General features: G+C 32.3%; 2 protein-coding genes across 3 annotated transcripts; both read left to right on the forward strand.

The window, feature by feature from the left end:
- Positions 1-1471: 1471 nt before the first annotated feature.
- On the forward strand, positions 1472-13349 carry LOC105346500 (uncharacterized). The gene is made up of 5 exons (XM_066073717.1): positions 1472-1513; positions 4504-5027; positions 6477-6619; positions 10070-10295; positions 12537-13349. The coding sequence occupies exons 2-5, from the start codon at positions 4505-4507 to the stop codon at positions 13220-13222; spliced, it is 1578 nt and encodes a 525-aa protein (XP_065929789.1). The 5' UTR covers positions 1472-1513; position 4504; the 3' UTR covers positions 13223-13349.
- A 6148-nt stretch (positions 13350-19497) lies between these two features.
- Positions 19498-25478, forward strand: LOC105348507 (uncharacterized). Of its 2 annotated transcripts, none has more exons than XM_034452698.2 (5): positions 19498-19635; positions 20303-20479; positions 22583-22729; positions 23695-23893; positions 24356-25478. In XM_034452698.2, the coding sequence occupies exons 1-5, from the start codon at positions 19519-19521 to the stop codon at positions 24748-24750; spliced, it is 1035 nt and encodes a 344-aa protein (XP_034308589.2). In that variant the 5' UTR covers positions 19498-19518; the 3' UTR covers positions 24751-25478. The 2 variants fall into 2 exon arrangements, with proteins under 2 accessions (XP_034308589.2, XP_034308590.2); XM_034452699.2 differs by having other exon boundaries at positions 20303-20464.
- The last annotated feature ends 11 nt before the right edge of the window (positions 25479-25489 follow it).

Genomic DNA, 25489 nt, shown 5'->3' on the forward strand with positions numbered 1-25489 from the left:
GTTTATTTATAATTATATTGATTGTTTCTTTGCTTAAAGCTTCATCAAACTTCAAACAAAACAAGTTTGATTTACAGGATTTCCTTAGTTTAAAAATCAAGAATACCTTGGATATATGCAATTGAACACTGATCATACTGTGTCATTATGAAAGAACAATTTTGAGTTTTTATCAGCACATGGACCTTTAATTGTAAGTTATTATTTTACAATTGGGAGAAAAACTTAGGAGAAAAATATTTCTTTTTGTGAAGTAATCCCAAGTATTCATTGTACTGAAACGAAACTATAATTACAATAAATTATTATGCTCAATGCTTCATATCTTATTTCACTAAAAATAAAACAAACATGTAATGTAAGTACATATACACATGCAGATTTAAAAGAAAAATAAAAAATAATACGCAGAATACATATTTGTCTACATCATATTGGTGTCAATAAAATTTGCAGCACAAAATTGATAACAAAGTTTTAAACCACTTGATATTCAATGAGCCAAAATAATATAGTAAAGCCGTCAAATAAATCCAGCATTTTTGTAAACAGCTTTCTTGTCTTTCGCATTCAAAGGATTAAATAGATAATGAAGTTACATTGTCCAATATTCAATATCTTTCAGTCACTTTCTGTTACTTTTCAGTCACCTTTTAGTTAACTGAATGACAGAGTTTTGTCTTGTGATTCCGCTTTATCTTTTACGATATTTTGTTTTAGTGTAGATTTGACTACACCTTTAAACTTAATTTTAATGTATCGTTCAACCCCCCATTTATTATTCGTTTTTCATGCATCGTTTGATTAAACGGAGCTACGGAAACATTATTTTAACGTTTAATATAATTATATAGAATGCTACAGAGACAAATGTAGCTGAATGATAAGGTCAATCGTTAAAATAAAAAAAAAAAATGAGTTTTTGAGAACATCTATTAGCTCTGTCGTAAATTTCGCTGTAAATATTGCGTCAAGATGTTAAAACAGTATGACCAAAGTTTGATTTATTTTCTAAGTATACTATGGAGAGAGATTTAAAAGAGACTGACACAAAAAAGTTCTTAACTGTATCACTTCTAATATTTAAAATTTGTAACGAGGCCAAAACGGTCAAGTCAATGATTTTGTTATTATGAATTGAAGCGAGAATAACAATAAATAATTATGCACTGAAAAATGCTAGTGATCTGAATGTAGAACAATATAAATCACCAGTTTCTGAATTTTGGAGGGGGTGTAACTATTTTGCATTTTTGGGCATTGAACAGAGTTCAACCTCTTCTTGTGGCATGCGTACATGTAATTATTTTATACTAAAAGCATGCAGTCCATACCAATGTCTAATGAACTCAAGTTTAATGGAACGAATTGAACTAGTGAATTACATGGGAAAGGGGAGAGGTGCTTACAAGTGATTGGTAATGGTGATGTAGTCCAATAAATAGTAATCAAACTGTCCAAATCTATCAATTGGCCAGCACAATTCGTTTCGGGGAGTCTATCACAAAAGCAGGTTTGAATTTATTTCCCTTGAAAGAAGAATGTCCTGACGCTTTTTCGATCTTATATTGTTTTTTTACTGTTAATTAATATAATTCAAATATTTAAAAGTTCCTCTTTGCTTTCTTATTCATATGCTTTAAATTATCTGCTATTGTGTACAGTACAACTGTTAAGGTTAATCAAACAATTGTAGATTAATTCAAAGGTCCAATATATATATATATATATATATATATATATATATATATATATATATATATATATATATATATATATATATATATATATATATATATATATATATTAATGCTGATTTTCTCAAAAAATACTTTTTTGATTTCAATTACTAATAGGTTTTATATATAAGAACTTCTTGCATTGTTTTTAGGATTAAGAGATAGACAATCAAAAAACTAAGTTGAAAGTCTTTGTATCATTTTGGCGTTTAACAAACACCGCTATATTTTTTTAAATCAAATAAAAATGCACGCAAACATCATATGATAAGAATTCTGACAAAGAGAGGAATAAACAATAATTTCCCATACACTGTCTGTTTAAAAAAAAAAACGAGTTCTCTTAAGTCCCCGAGCTGGGATATTGTGTTAATAATCAAAAGCTATGCTTTTTCGTTTACTTTTTTCTACAATAATTTATATATTAAGTTTCCCCGTTAAATTTTTTTTTTCGAATTGTGAATGAATGAATGAATGAGAGAGAAGGAGAGAGAGAGATTTCAGAGAAACATAGTCAGTTTGACACGCATTTATTTGAGAATTCGTATAGAAAGTAACATTACATTGTATGATATCAAATTAGATTACATTGTATACATCACAGCGAGGTTTGTTCGTTAATGGATAAATAATTTCTGCAAAGGTTTAATTGCGGTTACTAGCATTACATGTATAACAATTGAATGTCAAATGCAAGTTTCCCTTATGTAAAAAGCATTCTAAGAGAATTGCATAAGCAATACACGTCCCCTACCGGTTTGTAGAAATTTGTGAAAGCAATGCACTGTTATGCAGAATATCATTTCTTACCGTCTTCTATACCCCGAATCAACAGACCAACCCGATAAAGAACCCGATTGTAATGATAGAAAAAACCCTGTCGATTAAATTTACAACACAAATTTTTACACTATTTTACTGAACTCAATTGTTTGTTAAAAACAATACAAGAAATAGTTCAAGTAATGCACGATATCATTACTAACTACATACTTTTATTTTTTCTTCAATACACACCGAACCCGATAACAAACCCGAACATTAAAAAACTGATATATAAAAAATTAATTTTCTCAAAAATATGTCAACCAGACGCTACAAAAGTGTATACTTGATCTGTAGTTGTACATTTTGAAGCTGTTCAGCAAATTTTATATTATTCCACAAACACATACAGAAAAAAAAGTGTTGAACACTGAGGTGGAACAGACAGACGGACGGACAGACAGACGGACACAGAGGAAAGCCATAGTTCCCTCCGGTGAAAACCGGTAGAAGACACGTCTCTCTCTCTCTCTCTCTCTCTCTCTCTCTCTCTCTCTCTCTCTCTCTCTCTCTCTCTCTCTCTCTCTCTCTCTCTCTGAAATTCTTTTCTGAAACAAACATTCTTACTAACAATGTTTATCCCATGCTTAAATACGAAAAGAAAGACATTGTAACACAGTTTAGTGCGATTTAACGCAGTATATTTTCATCTACCGGGCAATTTCTCCACTTAGTCTATTTCTCGCATATATTTGTTCTGCCTTGTAGCTACTTCGGTACCTGCTTTAATCACCAGAAAAAGGAATTTATTTTTAGAGATTCTCAATAAAATTTTTGTAGAGTATTAATTTAGTGATTTTACATTTTTTGTTTAATTTCATGAATACAAATACATATGACATCATTGCATGTGATTATGCTTCCCCGTTAATTGGTAATCTTCAGCGCATTTACTACTTCTCATTGTATATCTAAAAACATTTTGTGTTCCTTAAATTTGGTACGATAAACAGAGATTATGCAACATCAACACAGCAGTATACACAAGCCGATAAACAGCAGTACTAGTATACACACGCGCTGCCGAGCTTGTCAGGTGAAATAGGTGATATTGGCGGAAAAGGTGTTGAAACCGGGAACTTGTCGACATCTTTACAAAAGTAAAAACTCATAAAAATAAAGAAATTCCAAACTTTCGTCACGTTCGCATTTTTAATAGTTAGAATGGAAATTTCATTTAATTGGTCGATACACGTCTTTGATGCGTGTCCACGTTTAAAATATATTTCTGTGAAGCATGAACTTATATTTTGTGGTCTAATTAATTTATCATTTTAATATTTATCCAAAGCAATTTGTAGATATAAAATCATCCGGCCATCATGCCCCCCCCCCCCGGAATATTTGTTATTCGCTACATGCATACCGGAAATTCTTAGCTTTCGCACGTTTTTCATACGGTTCTTATACGCTTTGTACGATACGATATGTTTCTCATACGATACGGTACGTTTTTCATACGATACGATACGTTTCTGATACGATCGATACGATACGTTTCTCGCACGGAACGATACAATTCTTATACGGTACGGTACGTTTCTCGCACGATACAGTACGCTTCTTATACGATACAAAAGTCGCACGCTTATCATACGCTTTTTGTGTGTAGTAGTGCGTTCCAGAGTCGGTATAATTATCTATTATACAGATTTTTAACGTCTCTTATACCAAGCCTCTAAAGAAAAATTAAGACTAGTTCGGTTTATTCATTTGACCTAGTAATTGTAAATCGCACCCCATGCTCGGTTGATATATTTTGTTTTCTTTGATCTCGATATATATTTACTATATATGAATTGAGCTGATTTACGACCGATCATTTGTTCAATTTTAATTGCAAAAAGTTCTATTAATATTTTTAAACCTCACTAAATGTAAATATTATTTATGTAATATTACCTATGCACCTGAAGACATTAGTATATTTTTTTCCCAGGATGAATCCCAAACTACTGATTATGTCACTTCTCGGCTTGGCCTGCACGATAAATGGCCAAGGTACAGATAGTACAAACCCCATTGCTAATGTACCAGCACCCTCAAAGCAACTTACTATATTTGATCTACCGTCGCGTCAAGAAATAGAAGCAGCTCATGATCAGATTGCCGCTCTAAAAAGAGCATCTGTAAAGTCAACCCAAGATAAACAAGCTGCTATACAAAGTCAACTGGCGGAAGAATCGGCAAGAAACATGGAAATGGAAAACGAGATGGCAAATCAACCGATGAGAAGGAGAATAGAAAACAATGCAAGACTGGAGGCACAAATGCTAGATAATGAAATAGGTAACGAAGCCGATGCGAGGGCGGTATGGGCAAACTTTCCCCCGCCGCCAGAAGCGGGATCGACTAAGAAATTACCAACCGGATTGCCAAGGCCCACTGACATGGGTGCTTTCATCTCAAGATCTAGTGGAACTCAGGCGGATGGACAGATATCCGTGGGGAATCTACAGGCAAGTTTATGTTTTTATACCTCATTATGGGCTGCCAGAAGGCGGTCCGTTATTTGATTTACAATTGTAACTGCGTTTCTGCAGGATATATATATATATATATATATATATATATATATATATATATATATATATATATATATATATATATATATATATATATATATATATATATATATATATAATGTTTATTTTTAATGAATTTAAAGTAAATTTGCATATAGAAATATATTTTATTCCTTTAAAAAGAGTTTTTCGTTCTTTCGGGATCGGTATACGGGCATTACTAAAGATCTGAAACACTAAAGACATGAATGACATGAAATTGTATATAAATGATATATTTGATTTATGAATATCAATTATTTACGCAAAAATATGAAAGACCTGAAAACTTGAGCTTTCCTTATTTTTAAAAATACTTTTGAGAATCGCATGCAATTAATCAAGTATGATTATCTTTATAAACTGAAGTGTAGATAAGATTTATAATTCCATTTAGGAAAAATAATTTTCCAGCTTAATTTTTACCTTAAAATTGTGCAGTGTCTATCGGATGAGCATATGATCTTATACACGTACCTTTAAAATAATCAATTTCTATTTTATTATGAAATCATATAAACTAATGCATATAGTTTTAATTCAATACATACACAATGCAACAAAAAATAGAAATGATTTGAAATACATAATCTCGAAGAGAATAATGATGAGTTGAACTTTGTATTAGAATACATACAAATCAATGTGTTCTTCATTACTTCAGACTATGGCAATGGTCATACAGTTACCGTTAGAAATGCCAACGAACTCGATTCTTAATAATATAAGTAAAATGTTCAACTTCAAAACTTGTTGCTGAAAATATACTAAATTCACCATAAAAATTAGTCAACCAACTCGTTATTTTCTTCTCTTTGGTGTGCTTTTATGTAAAAAATCAATGATGATTCATACAATAATTATTTTGGCGGCCCATTTGACGCTTGCGTCAATATATGCTTTCTTGTTTCTAAAATAACATAAAATACCGTTTTCCGAAGTGACTGGTTTTTGTCATACATTATGTAAAATTATTTATAAATAGGCTATATTTTTTTCTGATTTGAAAAGTGTTAAATCTTCAATATCTCCTTAAATATCTGACACATTTTCTTCGTATTGTCTCTGACGTGAAATACAATTATAACAGATATGAATTACAGGAATCATCTTTCCAGATTTTAGCGGAGTTATGGTATAATTATCAATATTACTTCATTTTTCGTAGCGATTAGACGTCCGTTCCGTGTCAAAATGATTTCAAAAACTAAATAATTATGAGTTCTTATGCTTTGGAAACATAATCAGTGCAGCTTATTTATCTTCTAATGAAATCGTTCGCCACATCTAAAAGATGTGAAGTTCACCAAGTCCGTACATAATAATGATAATCATTCTATTCAGATAGTTTATGACGATGAATTGAGAACATTAATGAGAGACTACAATATCTCAGCAGAAGAAATCAAACAGATTCTTGAACGGTATGCACAGGGCGGAGCTGCAACAATAACTAAAGAAAGGACTTATCCTGAAAATGGAATCCAGGAGGTATAATAATTTAAGTTGTATAGCTTCAAAAATGAATCCAATAGCCTTATACATGTTTATGACAAATTTAGCTGTATTAGATTTTGATTTATTATTATCAAAACCGCTTTGGTTGGATTTTTCCTATAGCGTCACGGTCATTTCTGTCAGCTACTTCATGCATAAATTATACACGTCACCGTTGTGAAAACTTTATGATTAGTTAACTCTTTTTCTTAGGCGGAGTTATCAGTACACGCTTATGCAATGCCAGAGCTGAAGGGTTTCTCAGAACAGTTCATTTTCCCCCAACATGCAATCATTATCGACTATTCCCTATGTTTAAGTTATGTGCAAAACTTTCTCCCTCTCTCTCTCTCTCTCTCTCATTCTCTCTCTCTGTGTGTGTGTAAACGGGCGTTAAACCATAGCCTCAAGCTACGGTCCAGAGTACGGTGTTATAAAAAATATAATATTTAAAAGTTGCATGTGCTAAGCGTTCATTTCATGTAAATACCGTAAATGTATAATGCACATGTATTACCTACTAACATGTCAGTCGAAGTGATAGATATGAATTCCTCGATTTCTACACCTTTCGATCGGCAATCGACAGTCAATAAAAGAATTGTATGATGTTGTGAAAGAACGAGACGGAAGTGGACCTAGAGTGCAAGGGGGTTTGTACATGTGCGTTTTCATTATGCAAGTGTCCGATTCGTTTCTCTTCTGTTGCCCTATCATCAGTGTAAATATGATTTGGTGTAAATATATATGCTAAAATATCCCAAAACAGTTAACTGCTGATTTCTTTATTTAACCTGTCTCTGAACCACCGATCACCAGCTCCATACATATACACTGGTTTGTTTACATACATGAAAAATACAGCTCTTGATCCGCTTTCCGAGTACGGATAGGAGAAAGTTTGGGGCAAGTATAATTATACAATTATTAACAGTAGTAAACTAAGTGAAGAATTATTTAAATGGATTATTTGCACAAAATGTGGTATGGTAAAATTAATGTATGATGTATATCTTTTCAAAAATAGCGTTATTTTTATGCGCGGTAAATTGCCGTAAAGTTTTTTTGTACATGTAAGTATTGTATGCACTGTATCTCTATGATTACTAAGCCAACATTTCTACATAGAGCTACAGCTATATATGTTGTGCACCGTATACATGTATGTTTTATCACAAGTGTACACTTTCGTGTACCCATGTGAATTTAACATTCTCTGATATGTTGTTGTTCTGTCCGTGCATAATTTAGTCTGAGTTAACCAGCAACCAATCAGCGATAAGCTGAATCCACCAATAAAAAAATTGTGGTTAAGGCGCGGGTATTGTTTATGTATGACGTAGTTGATAGAATTGAACGCGACGCGATCGGAAAAGTCCAACCAAATCGGTTTTAGTAAAATTCAAATGACTCAAGTTTCTAAGTATAATTCTTTCTGACATATTTTATTTCTTAATTAAGATTTGCAATATACATTGACTATTCAAAGTAGTCATATTGCAGATTTTTTTGATAAGAGACAACATTTGTCAAAAAAGGACAGCATAAAATAAGCATCTATTGAATCAACTCATAGATAATTATCTAACCATTTAGCGTTATTTTATACCAATCACATATTAGCAGCAGGACGCTACGAGAAATAAATTGTTCAGAATTTTCGTAATCTGTTTTTGTACTTCTCTGAATATTGGTTAAAGATATTTCTTAGAATATTTTCTTTTACATTATGTTTTATGTTAATGAAAAAAAACATAAAAATGGACAGATGGAATGCATTTCTTAGAATAGAAATAAAAAACTTGACATTCTTACAGTATGCAAACTTCTGTAGAAGACACTGTGATATGTTTTTCTTGCAGGATAATTCCTTTTTTAAATTTACACTTAAGGGTTAATTAACCATTGAGCCCCCCCCCCCCCCCCCCCCTGTTTTTGGGAGCGATAAAACATTAAAGAGAAACAAAGGAAATTAATAGTGAAAAAAAGTTTTGGTTTTACTTTTACTAAACCCTCATTCCCGCACTCCCATGGATTAGGATTTCATGATTTGCAAACCTTTGTCCTTTTTGTGATTTTTTGGGGGTTTTTTGTGTGGGGGGGGGGGGGGGTTGCAAGATTTTCATTTTCGATGAGTCTGAACCCCAACACTCCCCTTCTTTCAAAAACGAAGCTACGTCTCTGTTTCGAATGAGTAAGACATAACAAGATTTAAATTTGAGTAGCATCGGTATATGTTTTATAGTCAGCATTTCTTTATATTCTGAAATGCATAATGCTAGAAAAATGGCTTTGAATGAAATATGTTAACAAAGATCAGCTATAGTTTGTATAAACAAGTTATCCTGAATAAGATTTATATGAAACTTTTGAAGCGAGACAGACACAATGTGCGCGGGTAGGTTAAGGCAACTTTTAGTTTAATGACCGTCAAAATTATGATCTATTTGAAAACTGTTTATTTTTATGAAAACAGTGTGTTATATTAATACCAAGTGAACGTGTTCACCAAGATATCATTTTTCTACTTCGGAATCGACTCGATCTTTGAAGCTGCCGTGCCATGGTATCACGTGACAGTTATAAATAGATCAATTTTTTACCTTAACAAAAAATCAAAAAGTGTAACACTACCCCGAAGTTCATTTGTTTGTTTGTTACAATAATTCGATCGTCAATTAGTTCAGGTTTATTAGTATTACTGCTAGAATCCTATTGTTAATCGCATAAAATAAATATTGTAAATATTTATCGGAAACCCTCTCAACTTCTATAATTTCATTGAAAATATTACGGATATTTCATTTAAAACAACAATTCACAGGATTCTAGCAGCACTTTTCAAGTAGTTTAGGTCATACACCGTTGATATTTAACAAAGTCATCTTTCATAATATCCGGGGTAGTGTTACACTTTTGCCTTTTTCTGTACACACTGACAGAGGAAAGGCTGGTCAAGCCATATAAATGTCGATCTGCTTACCTTATAACACTCGCTGATTAAACAAAATATCCATGCCTGTATTATCCTGATTATATCCTAACTGACACTCATCTAAATCTTAGGTATCTGTATTAAATAAGTCTTATTTCGGCATTGTTTACACTGCATTCCGATGATTTGTCTCCCGACATGATCTTCTCTATTAAACATGCTTGTGACGTCATCAATGATAATTATACGTAATAGAGAAAAATCAAAGATATATTCAGTTAGAAGAGTTTTTAGTGATATTTTATGTCTGTAGTTTTTATAATTTAAACCAGAGATAAAGTTAAAATCGACATGTTTCTGAGTAAAATATGACATCATGCTGCTTATTGTGACGTCATATCGATCAGAGGAATTTGATCGCTGTTAGTTGCCTTATCATACCCGCGTGATGACAAACCATGTTTGACATACCGATGGTATTATGTAACTAGATTTTATTATTCATTTAGATTGCTATGTTAGACCTCGAAAGCTTTATATCCCAAAGAACAGGTGCTCCAATAACCTCTGTATCGCCAAAATCTGACCGTCTTCCGGGTGGAGTGAGTCAAGTTGATTTCACATCTCCACCTGTGGATGCGATTCAGGACTTTCTATCAGCAGAAAAATATCTACAGGAACAGATCAAAGAACTAGACGCGCAATTCGATGCCCTAAACACAGCCTACCAACAGGGTAATGAGAGAGAGAGAGAGAGAGAGAGAGAGAGAGAGAGAGAGAGAGAGAGAGAGAGAGACAGAGACAGAGACAGAGAGAGAGACAGACAGACAGACAGACAGACAGAACAATCGGTTTTTTAAATAGTATTTCTTTAAAATTTCTAATTCAAATATATTATTTCGAACAATAATACATTACATGTTCTCTATAAGATAAATTAAAGCGTCGGTTATGGTAATCTACTCTGCTAATGATTCATATCTATCAACAACTGTATAATTAATACAAATATTATTTTATATAAATACCACCAGATCAATTTGCAATTTGGATCTGAAATTCAGTATGATAATTTACCTAAAATGAAAAAAAAGGTTTTAAAAGAATAGACAAAAAGTATGCCGGTTCCACACACAGATCTATTTTAATTGTGTTTCATATAGTTTGCTCAGTTTCTAAAAAAACTTGCCCAGTAAAGTGTAGTCTCTACATAAGCTGTTCATTTTTTCCCTGTTAGCTTTTTAGCTCACCTGAGCAGAAAGCTCAAGTGAGCTATTCTGATCACATTTTGTCCGTCGTCCGTCTGTCCGTCCGTCATTCCGTCTGTCCGTCTGTAAACTTTTTACATTTTGAACTTCTTCTCTAAAACAGCTTATCCAATTTCAACCAAATTTGGCACAAAGCATCCTTATAGGAGGGCAAATATAAATTGCAGAAATAAAAGTCCGATCTGTATTCAAAGCTGAGAAAACCTTGAAACTATAGAAAAAGGGGGGTGCATTTTTAAAAATCTTCTTCTCAAGAACTACCGAGTCCAATTCAACGTAGTTTAGCATAAATTATCCTTATGGGAAGGAAAATATAAATTGCAAAAATTAAGTGCTAATTCTGTTTTTATTTGAGTGTTAAGCTTCGAATTATAAGCAAAATACAGAGATTTGCTCACAATTCTATGTTTGTACACAAATCTTAAAAACTAAAGATTAAAAAAGTAAAAAATTGGTCAATATTTATTAAGAAAATTTTCAAAGTCTGTTCTTCCAAAAACCAACTTTAACAACTTATTGTATTGTAAACTTGACCTTTTTTCGTCATTATTACTCCTACTGTACATGTGATCCTTGACTGTGTTTGTGTTCATTGTTATAAACTGATTTTGAACCTCAAATACCAGTGAAATGGTCTTGAGTGAATAAAAGAATTGAAAATCTTGGGCCATTCTTTTTTTCCATTTTAAATGCTGAATAGGAAATACCAAGTTAAAAATCTTAAGCTGAATGTAATAAACTCATGTGAACAAAATATGACTCAAACCTAAGCGAACTGTGAGCTCTGTATCTTGCTTATAATTCTACGATTGACGCTGAAATTTCGGTTGAACATTAGAAATTCTATATGAATTAGAGTATGTTAAATACTTGTACAAACAAAATAAAAGAATGATATTCTGTATATACCTACTCTCTGGGGCCCCCTCTTTATACAATAAATAAGGTGAAATCTACATCAATTTTGATAGTTTTTCAGACATGAGTAAATAAAAACGACATCTTTAAAACAGTTTCCATAGTTCTGACACATTTCTGTTGCAGGAATAAAGTAATTATCGCTATTCCTAAGAAAATATCACAGCGGAAAATTATCCTGGTTTGTACGCAAAGTAAATAACAGTCATTTAATTATAATGGAGAAGACAAATAAAATTTGAATGTTTTTAATTTGAGGAATTGAGCACATTGAGGTACAATTTTCTTCTTCACATTTAAACTTGTAGGATTTTTAAAATAAAAAACAATAACTATTATATATATATATATATATATATATATATATATTTTAAAATACAATAACTAGTAAGTAGTTGATGAAAAAAATGTACCTATATGCTCTCATATATTTTGATCGCTTTACAAAGGGGGGGGGGGGCAGAACGAAAATATAGGGAATTGGAAGTTTACAACTTAACAGTGTACCGCTACCAAATGTTTAGTTTTATATCTTGCGTAGGATTTTCTTATTCTGGTAAAAAAAATAGTATTTCATGAAGGTTCAATGTCAAAGATTACGTGTATGCAAAAATTAGTGTAAAATTCGAATTCCTTACAATATTTATTTTTTGTTATTCTACCGAGGGACCATATGGCACAATATCTTTTGAACGCCCATTGTTGCTCAGGTGAGCGATGTGGCCCCATGGGCCTCTTGTTGTTCTATTTTTTAGTCTTTGATTTTAATAAATGTTCTTGAATGTTTAAGGCACTTTAACCAGACTAACCAGAAATGAAAACGCAATTATAAACAGGGAGAGGAGGAGAAGATTCATAACTGACTTGCGAGCCATACAGATGGAAATAAAAAGTAGGCCAGGCGGTGAAAAAATGGAACCAGAAATCCCTCTGAAAAACAGAGTAGACGATGGAGAATTCTTTAGAAATGATCCACCAGAGCCAACGGCATTTAAAAACATACCTCCAGAAGTTACAAGAAGAGGTGGAAGGATTCAAAGTCCCACCCTTCGTGAGTTAGAGTTACAAATTCAAACATTAGAGGAGAGGCTTCAAAGAAAGGCACAAGAACGAGGACTTGGTCGTTCTGGTCTTGGATTTAATCCAGGCAGGATTGGTAATCTAAACGGACCGCTACCTCCTCGTGGGCAATCTCCTCCACCTACTGGTAGACCACGTCGCTTCATGACTCCAGAGCAGCGTGCAGCACTAAGACGAGAGCTTCTAAACATTCGTCGACGGGAGCAGTTAATTTTTCAGCGACTCAGTCAGCTTAGGAATAGAAATTCCCGGCTGATGTTACCAAATGTAAGAGACCCCTTTAGACAACAACTAAGGCAGCGCGTAAGTTTCTCTAATGGAAACCGACCCCAATTAACAAGAACCTTGAGCGGGAGTGTAACTGGACAAGGTGTGCTAAGAAGACGCACAATATAAAAAGCTTTTTTTAACATCCGGGATAAAGAAAATCAAACTACTGCAAAACATTTTATCAAATCCTTTTTATGCTCTGTATGTGTATTATATGCGCCATCTATAGAAGCAAATAAAGCTGGACAAACAATTAGATCGTTATTACTTTTATTTTAATTGAAGATAAAGTTAATTAAATTTGATTAAAGTTCATACATACTTTTTTATAATCTATGGGTGATGCCATTAAGTACGTTTGATGACGCCAAAAAACTGTAATTATTACATCACACACACACACACATTAGTTAATTTGCTAAAGTTGTCAATTCGGGAATAATTTTAACAAAAAATGAGTTCTTACAAAAATTAACGAAGAATTATCGTGGAATGTATTTGGAGTAAATTATCTTGGGTAATAATAAAAAGAATATTGCGATAAATAACCTTGTAAAATTATGAAAAAAAAATACATTACAAAATTTATGATGTTTAAATGATATGAAAAGGCAACTCTCAGCGATCGATTAATTAAAACTCCTCTGATCGATATGGCGTCACAATAAGCAACACGATGTCATATTTTACTCAGAAACATGTCAGTAATTATAAAAACTACAAATGTCACTAGAAACTTTTCTAACTAAATATATCTTCGGTTTCTCTGTATTACAAATGTATGTATAATTATCATTGATGACGTCACAAGCATGTTTATTAGAAAAATTATTGTCGGGAGACAAATCATCGGAATGCAGCGTTAACAATGCCGAAATAAGACTTAAGTACAGAAACCCAAGATTTAGATGTGTGTCAGTTAGGATATAATCAGGAAAATATAGGCATGGATATTTTGTTTAATCAGCGAGTGTTATAAGGTAAGCAGATAGACATTTGTATGACCTGACCGGCCTTTTCTCTGTCAGTGTGTACAAAAAAAGGCAAAAGTGTAACACAACCCCGGATATTATGAAAGATGACTTTGGTAAATATTAAAGGTTATAAGGTAAGCAGATAGACATTTGTATGACCTGACAGGCCTTTTCTCTGTCAGTTACATGTAGTACAAAACAGGCAAAAGTGTAACACTACCCTGAATATCATGAAAGATGAATTTGGCAAATATCAAAGGCATTGGACCTACAATGCTTGAAAAGTGCTGCTAGAATCAAGTGTACTGTTGTTGTAAATGAAAAAAAACGTAATATTTTTAATGAAACTGAAGAAGTTGCAGGGGATCCCGATCAAAAATTACAACATTTATTCTGTGCAATTAACAATAGGATTCTAGCAGTAATACTAAAAAAGATGAACTAATTGTCGAATGAATTGTTGTATCAAACATACAAATAAACTTTAGGATAGTGTTACACCTTTTGATTATTTGTTAAGGTAAAAAAGTGATCTTTTTTTAACTGTCACGTGATACCATGGCACGACAGCTTCAAAGATCGAGTCTATTCCGATGTAGAAAAAAATATCTCAGTGGACACATTTACTTGTGTATTAATATTCAGCACTGTTTTCATAAAAATAATCATTTTTTAAACTGATCATAATTTTAACGGTCATTAAACTTGGAGTTGCTTAACATACCCGCAAAATGCTACAAATAGTTGAGTGTTATGAACGACTTCAAGGGACTAAGACCCGATTTGAGCTCAACATTCTCAGATTTTTTTTCCATGATAGATAGATAGATAGATAGATAGATAGATAGATAGATAGATAGATAGATAGATAGATAGATAGATAGGAATAAGTAGAGGTACTTTTTTAATTGTCAAAATTTGAAAGTCAAAATAAAATTGTAAAAGATAGTGTGTTTGATATACTTTGGTATGTTAACAAAGCTTGGAGTCTTGCTATAGTTTATGTACATTTGTATTCTATTAAAATAATTAGTTTTGATGAAACTTTAATATTTTTGGTATGAAAATATTCATGATCACATTGAATCGTTTTATCGTATTTGCCGAGGGTCATTTTGTCAAACAATGGCGATTTATTTACATTATTTTTCAAATAAATATAAAACTTTAGATTTCTGTATATTAAAAGAATTAACACCTCTGTATCTCGCTTGTAACAATCTCTTACATTTAAATTTTGGTCAATCATTCAAAATGTGCAAGTATATCATTTAAATCAGGAAAAATATAGTTTTGATCTCAAATAATCTCCAAATCCCCTTATCAATTAGGAATACATGTTCATATTTATAATGTATAAAAATACATGATATTTACCTTATAGAATCTGCTGTAAAATATGAATAATTAAAAGAATCCTTATATCCTTCATAAAAAACGACACACCATTTAAAACACGTCGTAATCTTTTTAAGCGAATTTATTGCGAGAAAACTTTTGATAGTTATATATATTTTAAAAAGGTAAAAAACTTATTCATTTATTAATAGTGCTACTAAATGTTTACTGAAAGGTCTGAAAAAGAATGAACGGCCATGCAATGCTTTACCTTTCATTCATTTTTCAGTTACCTTTCAGTCACCTTTTAGTTACCTTTATGTCACATTTTAGTTAGATTTCAGTCACCATATTCAGTCACATTTAAGTTACATTTCAGTTACTTTTCAGTTACCTTTTAGTCACATTGAAAATTACCTTTCAGTCTATTTTCTGTCACCTTTCAGTTACTTTTCAGTCACCTTTTATTCACCTTTTCAGTCATATTTAATTTACCTTTCAGTCTCTTTTCATTCACTCTTAAGCTACCTCACAGCCACTTTTTAGTCACTTTTTAGTTAACTGAACAATAGGGTTTCTTCCTTTGATTTCGCTTCATATTTTTTTGGATATTTATGTTTATTATAGAATTGGCCACACCTAAACTGAATTTTAATGTATCGTTAGTTGCCGATTAATTATCCGTTTAATTTATCATGCATCGTTAGGTTAAACGGAGATACAGACACAATATTTTAACGTTTAATGTGGATAGAAAGCTACAGAAACAAATGTATCTGATTGATAAAATTAATCGCATATTAATCGCATATACATTAAATGTATCTGAGTAAGATTCAAACGAGACTGACACAATAAAATTCAAAACAGTTACTGTATCCCTTCTAATACTTTAAAATTTGAAACACGGTCAAAACTGTCAAAACAGTAAATTTGAAAAAATAAAATGAGAGGAGAAGAACAATTCATAACTGTTCACTTTAAAATGCTATCTATCTCAATGTAAAACCATATAATTCAACACATTCAGAACGGTTTGGATTTTAGTAGAGTCTTAGTTTATCTTCATAGTTTGTTTGGTTTTTTCAGAGACATAGGAAATAAGGCTCAAATGATTACTTAATTGATTTTGTCTAATGAACTCGCGTTTAATGGAACAAATCGAACTAGTGAAGTACACGGAAGGAGGAAAGGTGATTAAAAGTGATTGAGAATGGTAATACAGTCCAATAAATAGTTATCGAACTGTCCAAATCTATCAATTGGCCAGCACAATTCGTTTTGGGGAGTCGATCAAAAAAGCAGGTTTGAATTTATTTCCCTTGAAAGAAAAATTTTATTGATTTTTTACTGCTATTAATTATAGTTCAAATATCTTAAAAATCCAGGATTTTTTCATTGATATGATTTATCCGACATTTTGTAAGTTGTAATCTTTAAAGTAAATCATAGATAAATAGAGAGAGAGAGAGAGAGAGAGAGAGGGAGAGAGAGAGAGAGAGATTTCCGGGAATTTTTGATAAATTGTTGATTATTAAATAGCGAAGCTTAACTGAAAAAAAAATAGAAACAGACTGGTAAAACTCAAGTTCCAATGATGTTTAAAAACTATAAAACAAACGTCAGTACTCTTCCAATTTGTCGCTATTTAAGGCAAAAAATACGGATCTATTACTGTGGTTTCATTAATTTTCAAGGGCATCAATTTTCGTGGATAAAGTGAAAATCGCAGTTTCAAGGATACGTAAATTCGTTGCCAATGACCCTATCAATACAAAATGTTAATAAAAAATGCACTTCAATGAATATTTAATTTCGTGGATCAACTAAACAACGAAATCCACGAAAATTGGTATTCAACGAAAATTGATGAAACCACAGTATTTTAGTTTAGATATTACGAGAAATGTGCATGCACTGAAATTATAATTTGAATTAATTGTATTAAAGAAAAGAATTCAAATTAATGATTGGCCAAATATTTTTAAAGTGATTATGACTATTTGCAGTATCCTTCAACACTCTAGGTGAGGGTATTTCATGCCACGAAAATAGATTTCCCAATTCTAATTTTTAGCACTTTTTAGGTTTTTAGAATATATCACGAATGTCTCGATATTAAACTGCCTTCTATTGAATTTTTTTTTTTTTTGCCCATATAACATAATCAGTTATGATTTGTATGGAAACAGGCATAATTATCTATTACAGTGTACATAGATTTTTAACATTACGTATGTCAAACCACTATATCAATAAAAAACGTTAACTGATTCATTTGATCTTGAAGAAAGTATTTTTTTAATCACCCTCCGTTCTGTGTCGATATTTTTGTTTTCTATGATCTCGGTATATATTTACCTCATATGAACTGGACTTAATTACGAATGGGTAATGTAAAAAAAAAAATTTAATTATCTTTTTTTAATCTTGTTGAATGTATTTATTTACATATAAACCAGACAAAAATTATTTTATTTTTGCAAGGATGAATCCCAAACTACTAATTATATCACTTCTCCTGTTGGTCTGCCCAATAAATGGCCAAGATACAGATAGCTTAAATCCTATTGCTATTGTACCCTTAAATCAAATCCCTACTATTGATCTACCGTCGCCTCAAGAATTAGACGCTGGGATGGCGGCTCTAAACAAAAGCCAAACCTCAAGGTCTAGTGGAACTCAGGCAGATGAACAGAAATTCATGGGAAATAAACAGGCAAGCATGTGTTTTCATACTTTTTTCTAAAAATAAAAAGCATACAATACCAGTTTTAAAGGGTAGGGGTTGAGTCATACATAATGTAAAAATTGCAAAAATATGCTTAAACATTAACTTAATTTTTAGTTTTCGGTGATTTAAAAAAGTGTTTAAAAGCATATAATCTCTAACATATTTTCTTTGTGGTTTGTCCTAGGTCAAATGAAAATAAAAAAAGATATAAGATGCAGAAATGGATTCTACAAATTATATATACTTTAATTTTTTGAAGGGATAAGACTTTTTTCGTATTACAGTAATTTTGTCGTCGAAAGTATCGACATTGAGCTTTAATATCATGCATGCATCTTGTTATTAACATAGTTGAGAGAATTGATCAGCAAACTTTAAACAATCAAGACAATCAATCAATATAATACTAAAGAATACCACAGTTTACAAGTTAGATTATATTGGCTGCCATAATTCATACAAAAAATAGGCATTTGGTTCTTCAAACAGAGATAGTTTTCTTTCGCATGAAGCTTGTTTGTTGGAAAATGTTTTAAAAGCAATGAACTCAATTTGTTTGCAAGTTGATTTTGAATGAATTAGATAAATAAAGCATTTTCCAAGTAAAATACAAAAATGCAGTGGAACATTTAATACTATGTAGATACCAAGTATGACATCTTGCATAGTTAAGTGAATGAAATTTCCTATATGTTGTTGCCATCAATATTGGATCTTTCCAGAAAATGTGTTTGTTTTTACACTGTATTGTATAGTGCCAATTTCATTACAGTTCGCTGTGTTACAGTTGTGACTTGTAATCAATTTCATATTAAAGTTATTTATAATCAGAGACTGGAATTTCTACTTCAATCATTTCTGACCGTTTTTGGATAAAGAGAGTAATTTCCTTGCAACTTTTAATTAAAATCCAATATGCATCTTTAGAATTCAATTCACATAATGGTAAAAGTACATTATACCGTTTTTATACCATTCAAAGAAAAAGATTGTTTATTGCCAATGCATAGAAATTGAATTCTTAAACCACAACCATTCTGTAGAAATGGGTGGGTTTATGTTGATTTCATTCATACATGTTCTAAATATTTTCCATGAAGTGATTATATTATAATAAAAGATAGATAACTTTACTGGGGAAATTGTCAGACTACGTTTGTTTGTCAGACTACGTTTGTTTCGTGTTTCTTTTGTTCATTTTGTCGTTGAAAATTATTTCAAAGACCTCATCACTCCCTTTATTGTATTAAATATTAAATGCAGCTTGGTTATATTTTAATAAAATCCTCCGATAAAGTGATCAACAACTTGTAGTTTACCAAGTACATTCATTTTATTCTTCACAGGTAGTTCATAACAATGATCTGAGAGCAATAATGAGAGATTACAATATCACATTAGAAGACATCCAGAAAATGCTGGATCAGTTTATAGAGGGCGGAGAAGAAGCAGTGACTATACAAAGAACTAATCCTGACACCGGATTACAGAAGGTATACTTATTTGAGTTTTATTACTCACAAAATGAATTCAATATCTACCGAATTTATAAAGGTGCAATTTAAGCTTTGCCATTTTACAGTTTATTGAAAAGTTTAAACTATTACAAATAAATTTGGCATCTGTTGAACTACATGTACCTCATAAATGGTAATTGGATTTTTTGCTATTTATCGTAGTGTTGTACCCAATAACATAGCAGGATTTCACAGAACTAAGAATGTTAACATAGCAGGATGTCACAGAACTCAGAATGTTATACTGCATATCTGAGTTTAAACTATTTGCGAAGAATATATCAATATTACTATATTACATGTAATGGTCTAATATGTTGCTTGGAACAACTTAACATTCATATTATTTGCATTAATTTCTGTAGGAAACTATACGACATGTTTGGTCTTTCAAATTAAAAAAAAAACATATTCTAGTTGGCATTTATTTATATTCTGAAATCAATAATGCTAGATACATGATTTTGAATAAAATATATGAACAAAGACCACCTTTTATTTTTCAAAACCAGTTATCTCGTTATCAGTTATCATAAGATTTTTATGAAATTTTCGAAGCGAGACGGATACAATTTGATGACATATCAAATCAAAGTTTTACATACCGATGATATAATGTAACTAGTTTTTATTATTAATTTAGATCGTTCCTTTCAAAGAGTTGCAATCCCAAAGAGCAGCTGCTTCAATACCTTCCGTATCGCCAAAATCTAATCATCTTCCGGGTGAAGTGATTCATATTGGGTCAGACATGGGCGCTTCCACCTCAAGGTCTGGTGGAGCTCAGGCGGATGAACAGATAACAGTAGGAAATATACATGTATTACAGGCATTTTTCATGCCTTTTTTCCTAAAAATAACATCAAATGACGGTTTTAGGGTACTGGAGTACTTGTCACACATTATGTAAAATTTCCATAAGTAAGCTTAATTTATATTTTGATTTGTAAAGGTTTTGATAGTACATACTCTTAAACGTGCTACTACACCTCCAAAACAAATTGTACCGTTCCGTGTAATAAACAAATCGTACCGTTCATAAAACAAACCTTACCGTGCAAAAAGCGTGCAAGATAATTTATGCTAGACCCGTCCCAAAATGGCCATAAAGCGTTACGAAACCTTACCGTGCTATAAGCGAGCAGATAAGTTCAATATTATGCTAGATTTTTTATACGGGATTAGATAACAGAGAGAGAGAGAGAGAGAGAGAGAGAGAGAGAGAGAGAGAGAGAGAGAGAGAGAACTTGTCTGTGTCTTAATTATAATACTTTAATTAAAATTTTATCATTGAACTTTATTTTTTTCGCGTTAGCTTTCTTTGATCGGTCATTTTAGCGGTATTTTATTTCGGGACCTCACGTGCTTCGTCTGTCAATCAGTTTAAGTATTATAATACCAGTACAGATCATGCTATGCCCCGTGCTACTTGGCTCCTCCTACATAGCTAGAAGAACATTAGCTGTTTCCTTATTTGTTCCTATTCAACAATTATTTCCTTCCAACTTTATGATTATAACCCATGTACTGGCGATCAGAGTCTCTTTTCCTCGCTGTCGTATTATTTTTTTATGTTTTATTTATTTTTATTTTTTTGCACTTTTAACATTTATTTGTTGATTACCGGGTATTTTTCCGTGTCCTGTATACAACAAGTATGTGAGTAAAAAGGTAAATAAAATATAAACAGGTTAGACAGCATTTGTAAAACGTCAGCTAAATCGCATGTATACAGTAAAGAGCGATCACTTGTCCAACAAAATGATAAATATTGCCATTAAAAGCTATTGCTTTATTGTGTGTATCAATGCGTGTACATATCGTAAGAAATATGTTACATGTACCTGTATATTTTGACGGAATAACAAAACTAATTGTCATTTGTTTGACCATACACCCGTTGTTATTTCATATTAGAGAAGCGATGACGGTTTACATGCAGGTTTGATCTGTGTATACGAACAAGTGCATAAAAATCTGTGTCTGAAAACTTTATAACAGTTGATTTCAAGTGTTCTAAAATTATCTTATCATTAATTGCGTGTATTTTTACATCGTCTATTCACCAGGGTAATTTGATCGGCAATAGTACTAGTACGCGATTAAGAGTGATTATTAGAATAATGAATGAAGAAATACAAAGGTGCATGTAACAGTAACAACGATAAAGGAAACTAAAGAAATATAGGAATTAAGTCGGGGCAATTTCTAATGACTTCGTTACAAATACATGTATAGAAATAGAAACTTAAGATGCATGTTAAAATTATCGACAGATCGCAGAATTTACAAAAATATATCGGATTAAATTCGTGCTGTTCTTTTAATTATCGTAATTATTACATATATTCAAAATTGAATACGAATACGGAAAAAGACTAAACAAAATTATATCGAGTAAAATCAAAGATTTCAGGCCACGCCTACCTCATTTATGAAGCGCGCAAACCGTTCACAAAGCGTGCAGCTATTTTTAGCAAAGCGTACCGTGCAAAAAGCGTACCATTAACAAAACGAACCGTACCATTAACAAAACGAACCGTACCGTTAACAAAGAGAACCGTACTGGTCAATAAACGTACCGAACCGTACCACTGGTGTAGTAGCACGTTTTAGGGTCTGTATATATCTTATATCTTTTTTTGTATTTTCTTCTACGTGAAATACAAATATAATAGTTTTAAAATCAAAAACAATTTTTCCAAAATTTATCGGAAATAAGGTATAATCGCACTTTCATTTTTCGTAGAGATAAAACTTTCTTTTTGCGTCACAGTAAACTCGTTGAAAGTGATTCCAAAAACTTATAATATTAAATGTTTATGCTTTGGAAACATAATCAATGCAGCTTAATGATCGTCCAATGAAATCGTTTGCTTTAGCTTAAAAAATACTTGTAGTCCGTAGTAATGATTCTATTCAGGTAGTTTATGACGATGAATTGAGAACATTAATGAGAGACTACAATATCTCAGCAGAAGAAATTAAACAGATGCTTGCACTGTATGCACAGGGCGGAGCTGCAACAATCACTAAAGACAGGATTAATCCTGAATTTGGATTTCGTGAGGTAAAGTAATCCATGGTATATAACTTCAAAAATGAATGCAATAGCTTCCCAATTTATAGAAGTGCAGGCACGTAGCATCGGGGGTGGGGCAGGGGGGAGGGCTTGCCCCCCCCCCCTTTTTCTTGCAGCCACTAACTTTTTTAAAATTTACATATAAAAAATAGAATTATCAAGGAGTTAGCCCCCCACTTTTTTGGAGGATGTAAACAATTATTATGAAAATAAGGATTGGAAATGAAGTTATATACTACGCCAGCCCCCCCCCCCCCCCTAATTTTTTTTTTTTTTTTTTTTTTGCTTGTCAAAATTTTTTAAATGAGTCTGACCCCCCCCCCCCCCACTTTCAAAAACGATGCTACGTGCCTGAATAGCTACCCAATTTATACATGTAGAAGTGCAAACTAAGATGAGTCAGTTTACGGTATATCAATAAGCAGCTTAGGTTTTCTGGGTACATATCTGGGCATCTATTGAACCACTTTTGAAATGATAATTTGATTTTCTGATTTTTTGCGTAGTTTTTTTTTAACCAGTCATGTAGCAGGCCCCAACTAAAATTAAATTGTACAAAACAGAGAATGTAATACTGAATATCTGAGTCAAAATAATTTGAAGAGAATTTTACTATTATATAATATTACATATATTGGTCAAAGATGTTGCCTACAATAAAATTAGATTACTGAACATTTACATAGCTTGCAACATTATTTTTTGAAACTATGCGATGTTTTAGTCTTTCAAATAAAAACGTTATGGCTAATATTGAATTGATAATTAAATCAAATCGAATTTGAATAGTATCAGAACATGTTTTAGTCGGCATTTCTTTCTTTTCTACAATAAATGACGCTAAAGAAATTGTTTCTAATCCGACATTGTCTCGCGAGACGCTTCAGTGTGACGACAAATCATGGTTTGGCATTACGATAATATCATTTAGCAAGTGTTTTTTATTCATACAGATTGTTACGCTAGACTTCGAAAAGTTTATATCCCAAAAACCAAGTGTTCCAATAACCTCTGTAACGCCAACAGCTGGTCCTCCTTCTCATCCACCTCAGGACGCAATTCAGCACCTTCTATCAACAGAGGCCTATCTACAAGAACAGATCAAAGAATTAGACGCGCAATTCGATGCCCTAAACGTAGCCTACCAATGGGGTAAGAGAGAGAAAGAGAGAAAGAATGAGAGAGACAGAGAGACAGAGAGAGAGACAGAGACAGACAGACAGAAAAAGACAGAATGAAAGAGGGATAGAGAGACCGACAGACGGACAGAGAAAGACAAAAAAAGCGTGAAAGAGAAAGAGACAGAAGGCAGAGAAAGACAGAAAAAAAGAGAAAGCAAGAGAGAGAGAGAGAGAAAGAGGGAGACAGAGACAGAGAGAGACAGATAAAAAGAGAGAGACAGGGAGACTAAGAGGGGGAACAGAGAGAGAGAAAGGGAGAAACTGAGAAACAGAGAGAGAGATAGAGAAAGAAAGAGAGAAAGAAAGAAAGAAAGAAAACACAGAGAGAGAAAGAGAGAGTAACAGAAAAAGATCCAGGAGGAAACACAGAGAGAGAGAGAGTATTTTTCAAGTCTTTGATTTTTATAATTGTTCTTACATGTTTATGCTTAAGGTGTCATTATCAAACAAACCAGGAATAAACACGCAAAAATCAACAGGGACCAAAGGAGAAGATTCGAAACCGACTTGCGATACATACAGATGGAAATAAGTAGAAGGGGAGGAACGGAACAAAGAAGAATACCTGGCAGCTATATAACTCTAGAGCAGCGTGCAGCATTAAGGCAAGAGCTTTTAAATATTCGTCGAAGGAAACGAATAATTTTCCAGCTACTTCGTCTGCTTGGAAATAGAAATTCCCGGTTGCTGGTACCGATGGTAAAAGACCCCTTTCGACAACAACTCAGGCGGCGCGTAAGTTTTGCTAATGGAAACCGGCCCAAATTAACAAAAACCTTGAGCGGAAGTATAACTGGACAGGATGTGCCAAGAAGACGGGTAGTATAAAAAACCAACTTTATCAAGACCCGGAATAAAGACAGGAAAGATATTGCAAAACATTGTATTTCATCTGTATACCCTGTGTGTGTATTATATACGCCATTAATAGAAACAAATAAAGCATGATAAGCCTCTATTAGTTCAGGTTTAGTTATTTTATATTAAGATACTAGGATATGATCATGAATTTTACTTTTTTGTGGGTATGCAGAATAAAAGACCGCAAAGATTTCAAACTGGTTTTCAAAATAAGTTATTTGTGCAACTTCTATACAGCGTTCTGTTGCCATAAGTAGATAAGTCATTTCATGCATATTCTTTACAATTTTATGCTATTTTAATGATTTGCATTGAGATTTCAATGCAATGCTATGAGATTTGTATGCTATGCTAGGAGAAATTGAAATGAAATGATATGGTATGCTTTGCTTTGGTATGGTATGCTATGAGATTTGAACAAAACGCCTCCAAACACAGAAGAGTTACAAACATTTCAATGTAAAATGATAAAAAAAAAAGCCAAAGCTTTAATTCCGTGCCCTGCAAATAGACCCTGTGTATGGGATGTGTTTGCCGAACAAGAAGCGATATTTTTTGAATATCAAATGTATTCTTAATAGATTATGTTCGTGTGTTGATCTACAAAATAAAATGTTCTCAAAAGTTAATATCAAAAAACCTGTTACATTGATAGGACTTACGTACTCTTAAAATTGTGATTTTCAGTTAGCCATTAAAACTGATA

The sequence above is a fragment of the Magallana gigas genome, chromosome 10, assembly GCF_963853765.1.
Source record: "Magallana gigas chromosome 10, xbMagGiga1.1, whole genome shotgun sequence".
In the NCBI taxonomy this organism is placed as follows: domain Eukaryota; kingdom Metazoa; phylum Mollusca; class Bivalvia; order Ostreida; family Ostreidae; genus Magallana; species Magallana gigas.

Excerpts from the sequence above, each read along its gene's own strand:
- LOC105348507 (XM_034452698.2), top strand. The coding sequence starts at position 19,519 with ATGAGAGATTACAATATCACATTAGAAGACATCCAGAAAATGCTGGAT. Across the intron at positions 22,730-23,694 it reads CTGAATTTGGATTTCGTGAG|ATTGTTACGCTAGACTTCGA; the intron begins GTAAAGTAATCC and ends TTATTCATACAG. Across the intron at positions 23,894-24,355 it reads AAACGTAGCCTACCAATGGG|GTGTCATTATCAAACAAACC; the intron begins GTAAGAGAGAGA and ends TTTATGCTTAAG.
- LOC105346500 (XM_066073717.1), top strand. The coding sequence starts at position 4,505 with ATGAATCCCAAACTACTGATTATGTCACTTCTCGGCTTGGCCTGCACG. Across the intron at positions 5,028-6,476 it reads CGTGGGGAATCTACAGGCAA|TTTATGACGATGAATTGAGA; the intron begins GTTTATGTTTTT and ends CTATTCAGATAG. Across the intron at positions 6,620-10,069 it reads CTGAAAATGGAATCCAGGAG|ATTGCTATGTTAGACCTCGA; the intron begins GTATAATAATTT and ends TTATTCATTTAG.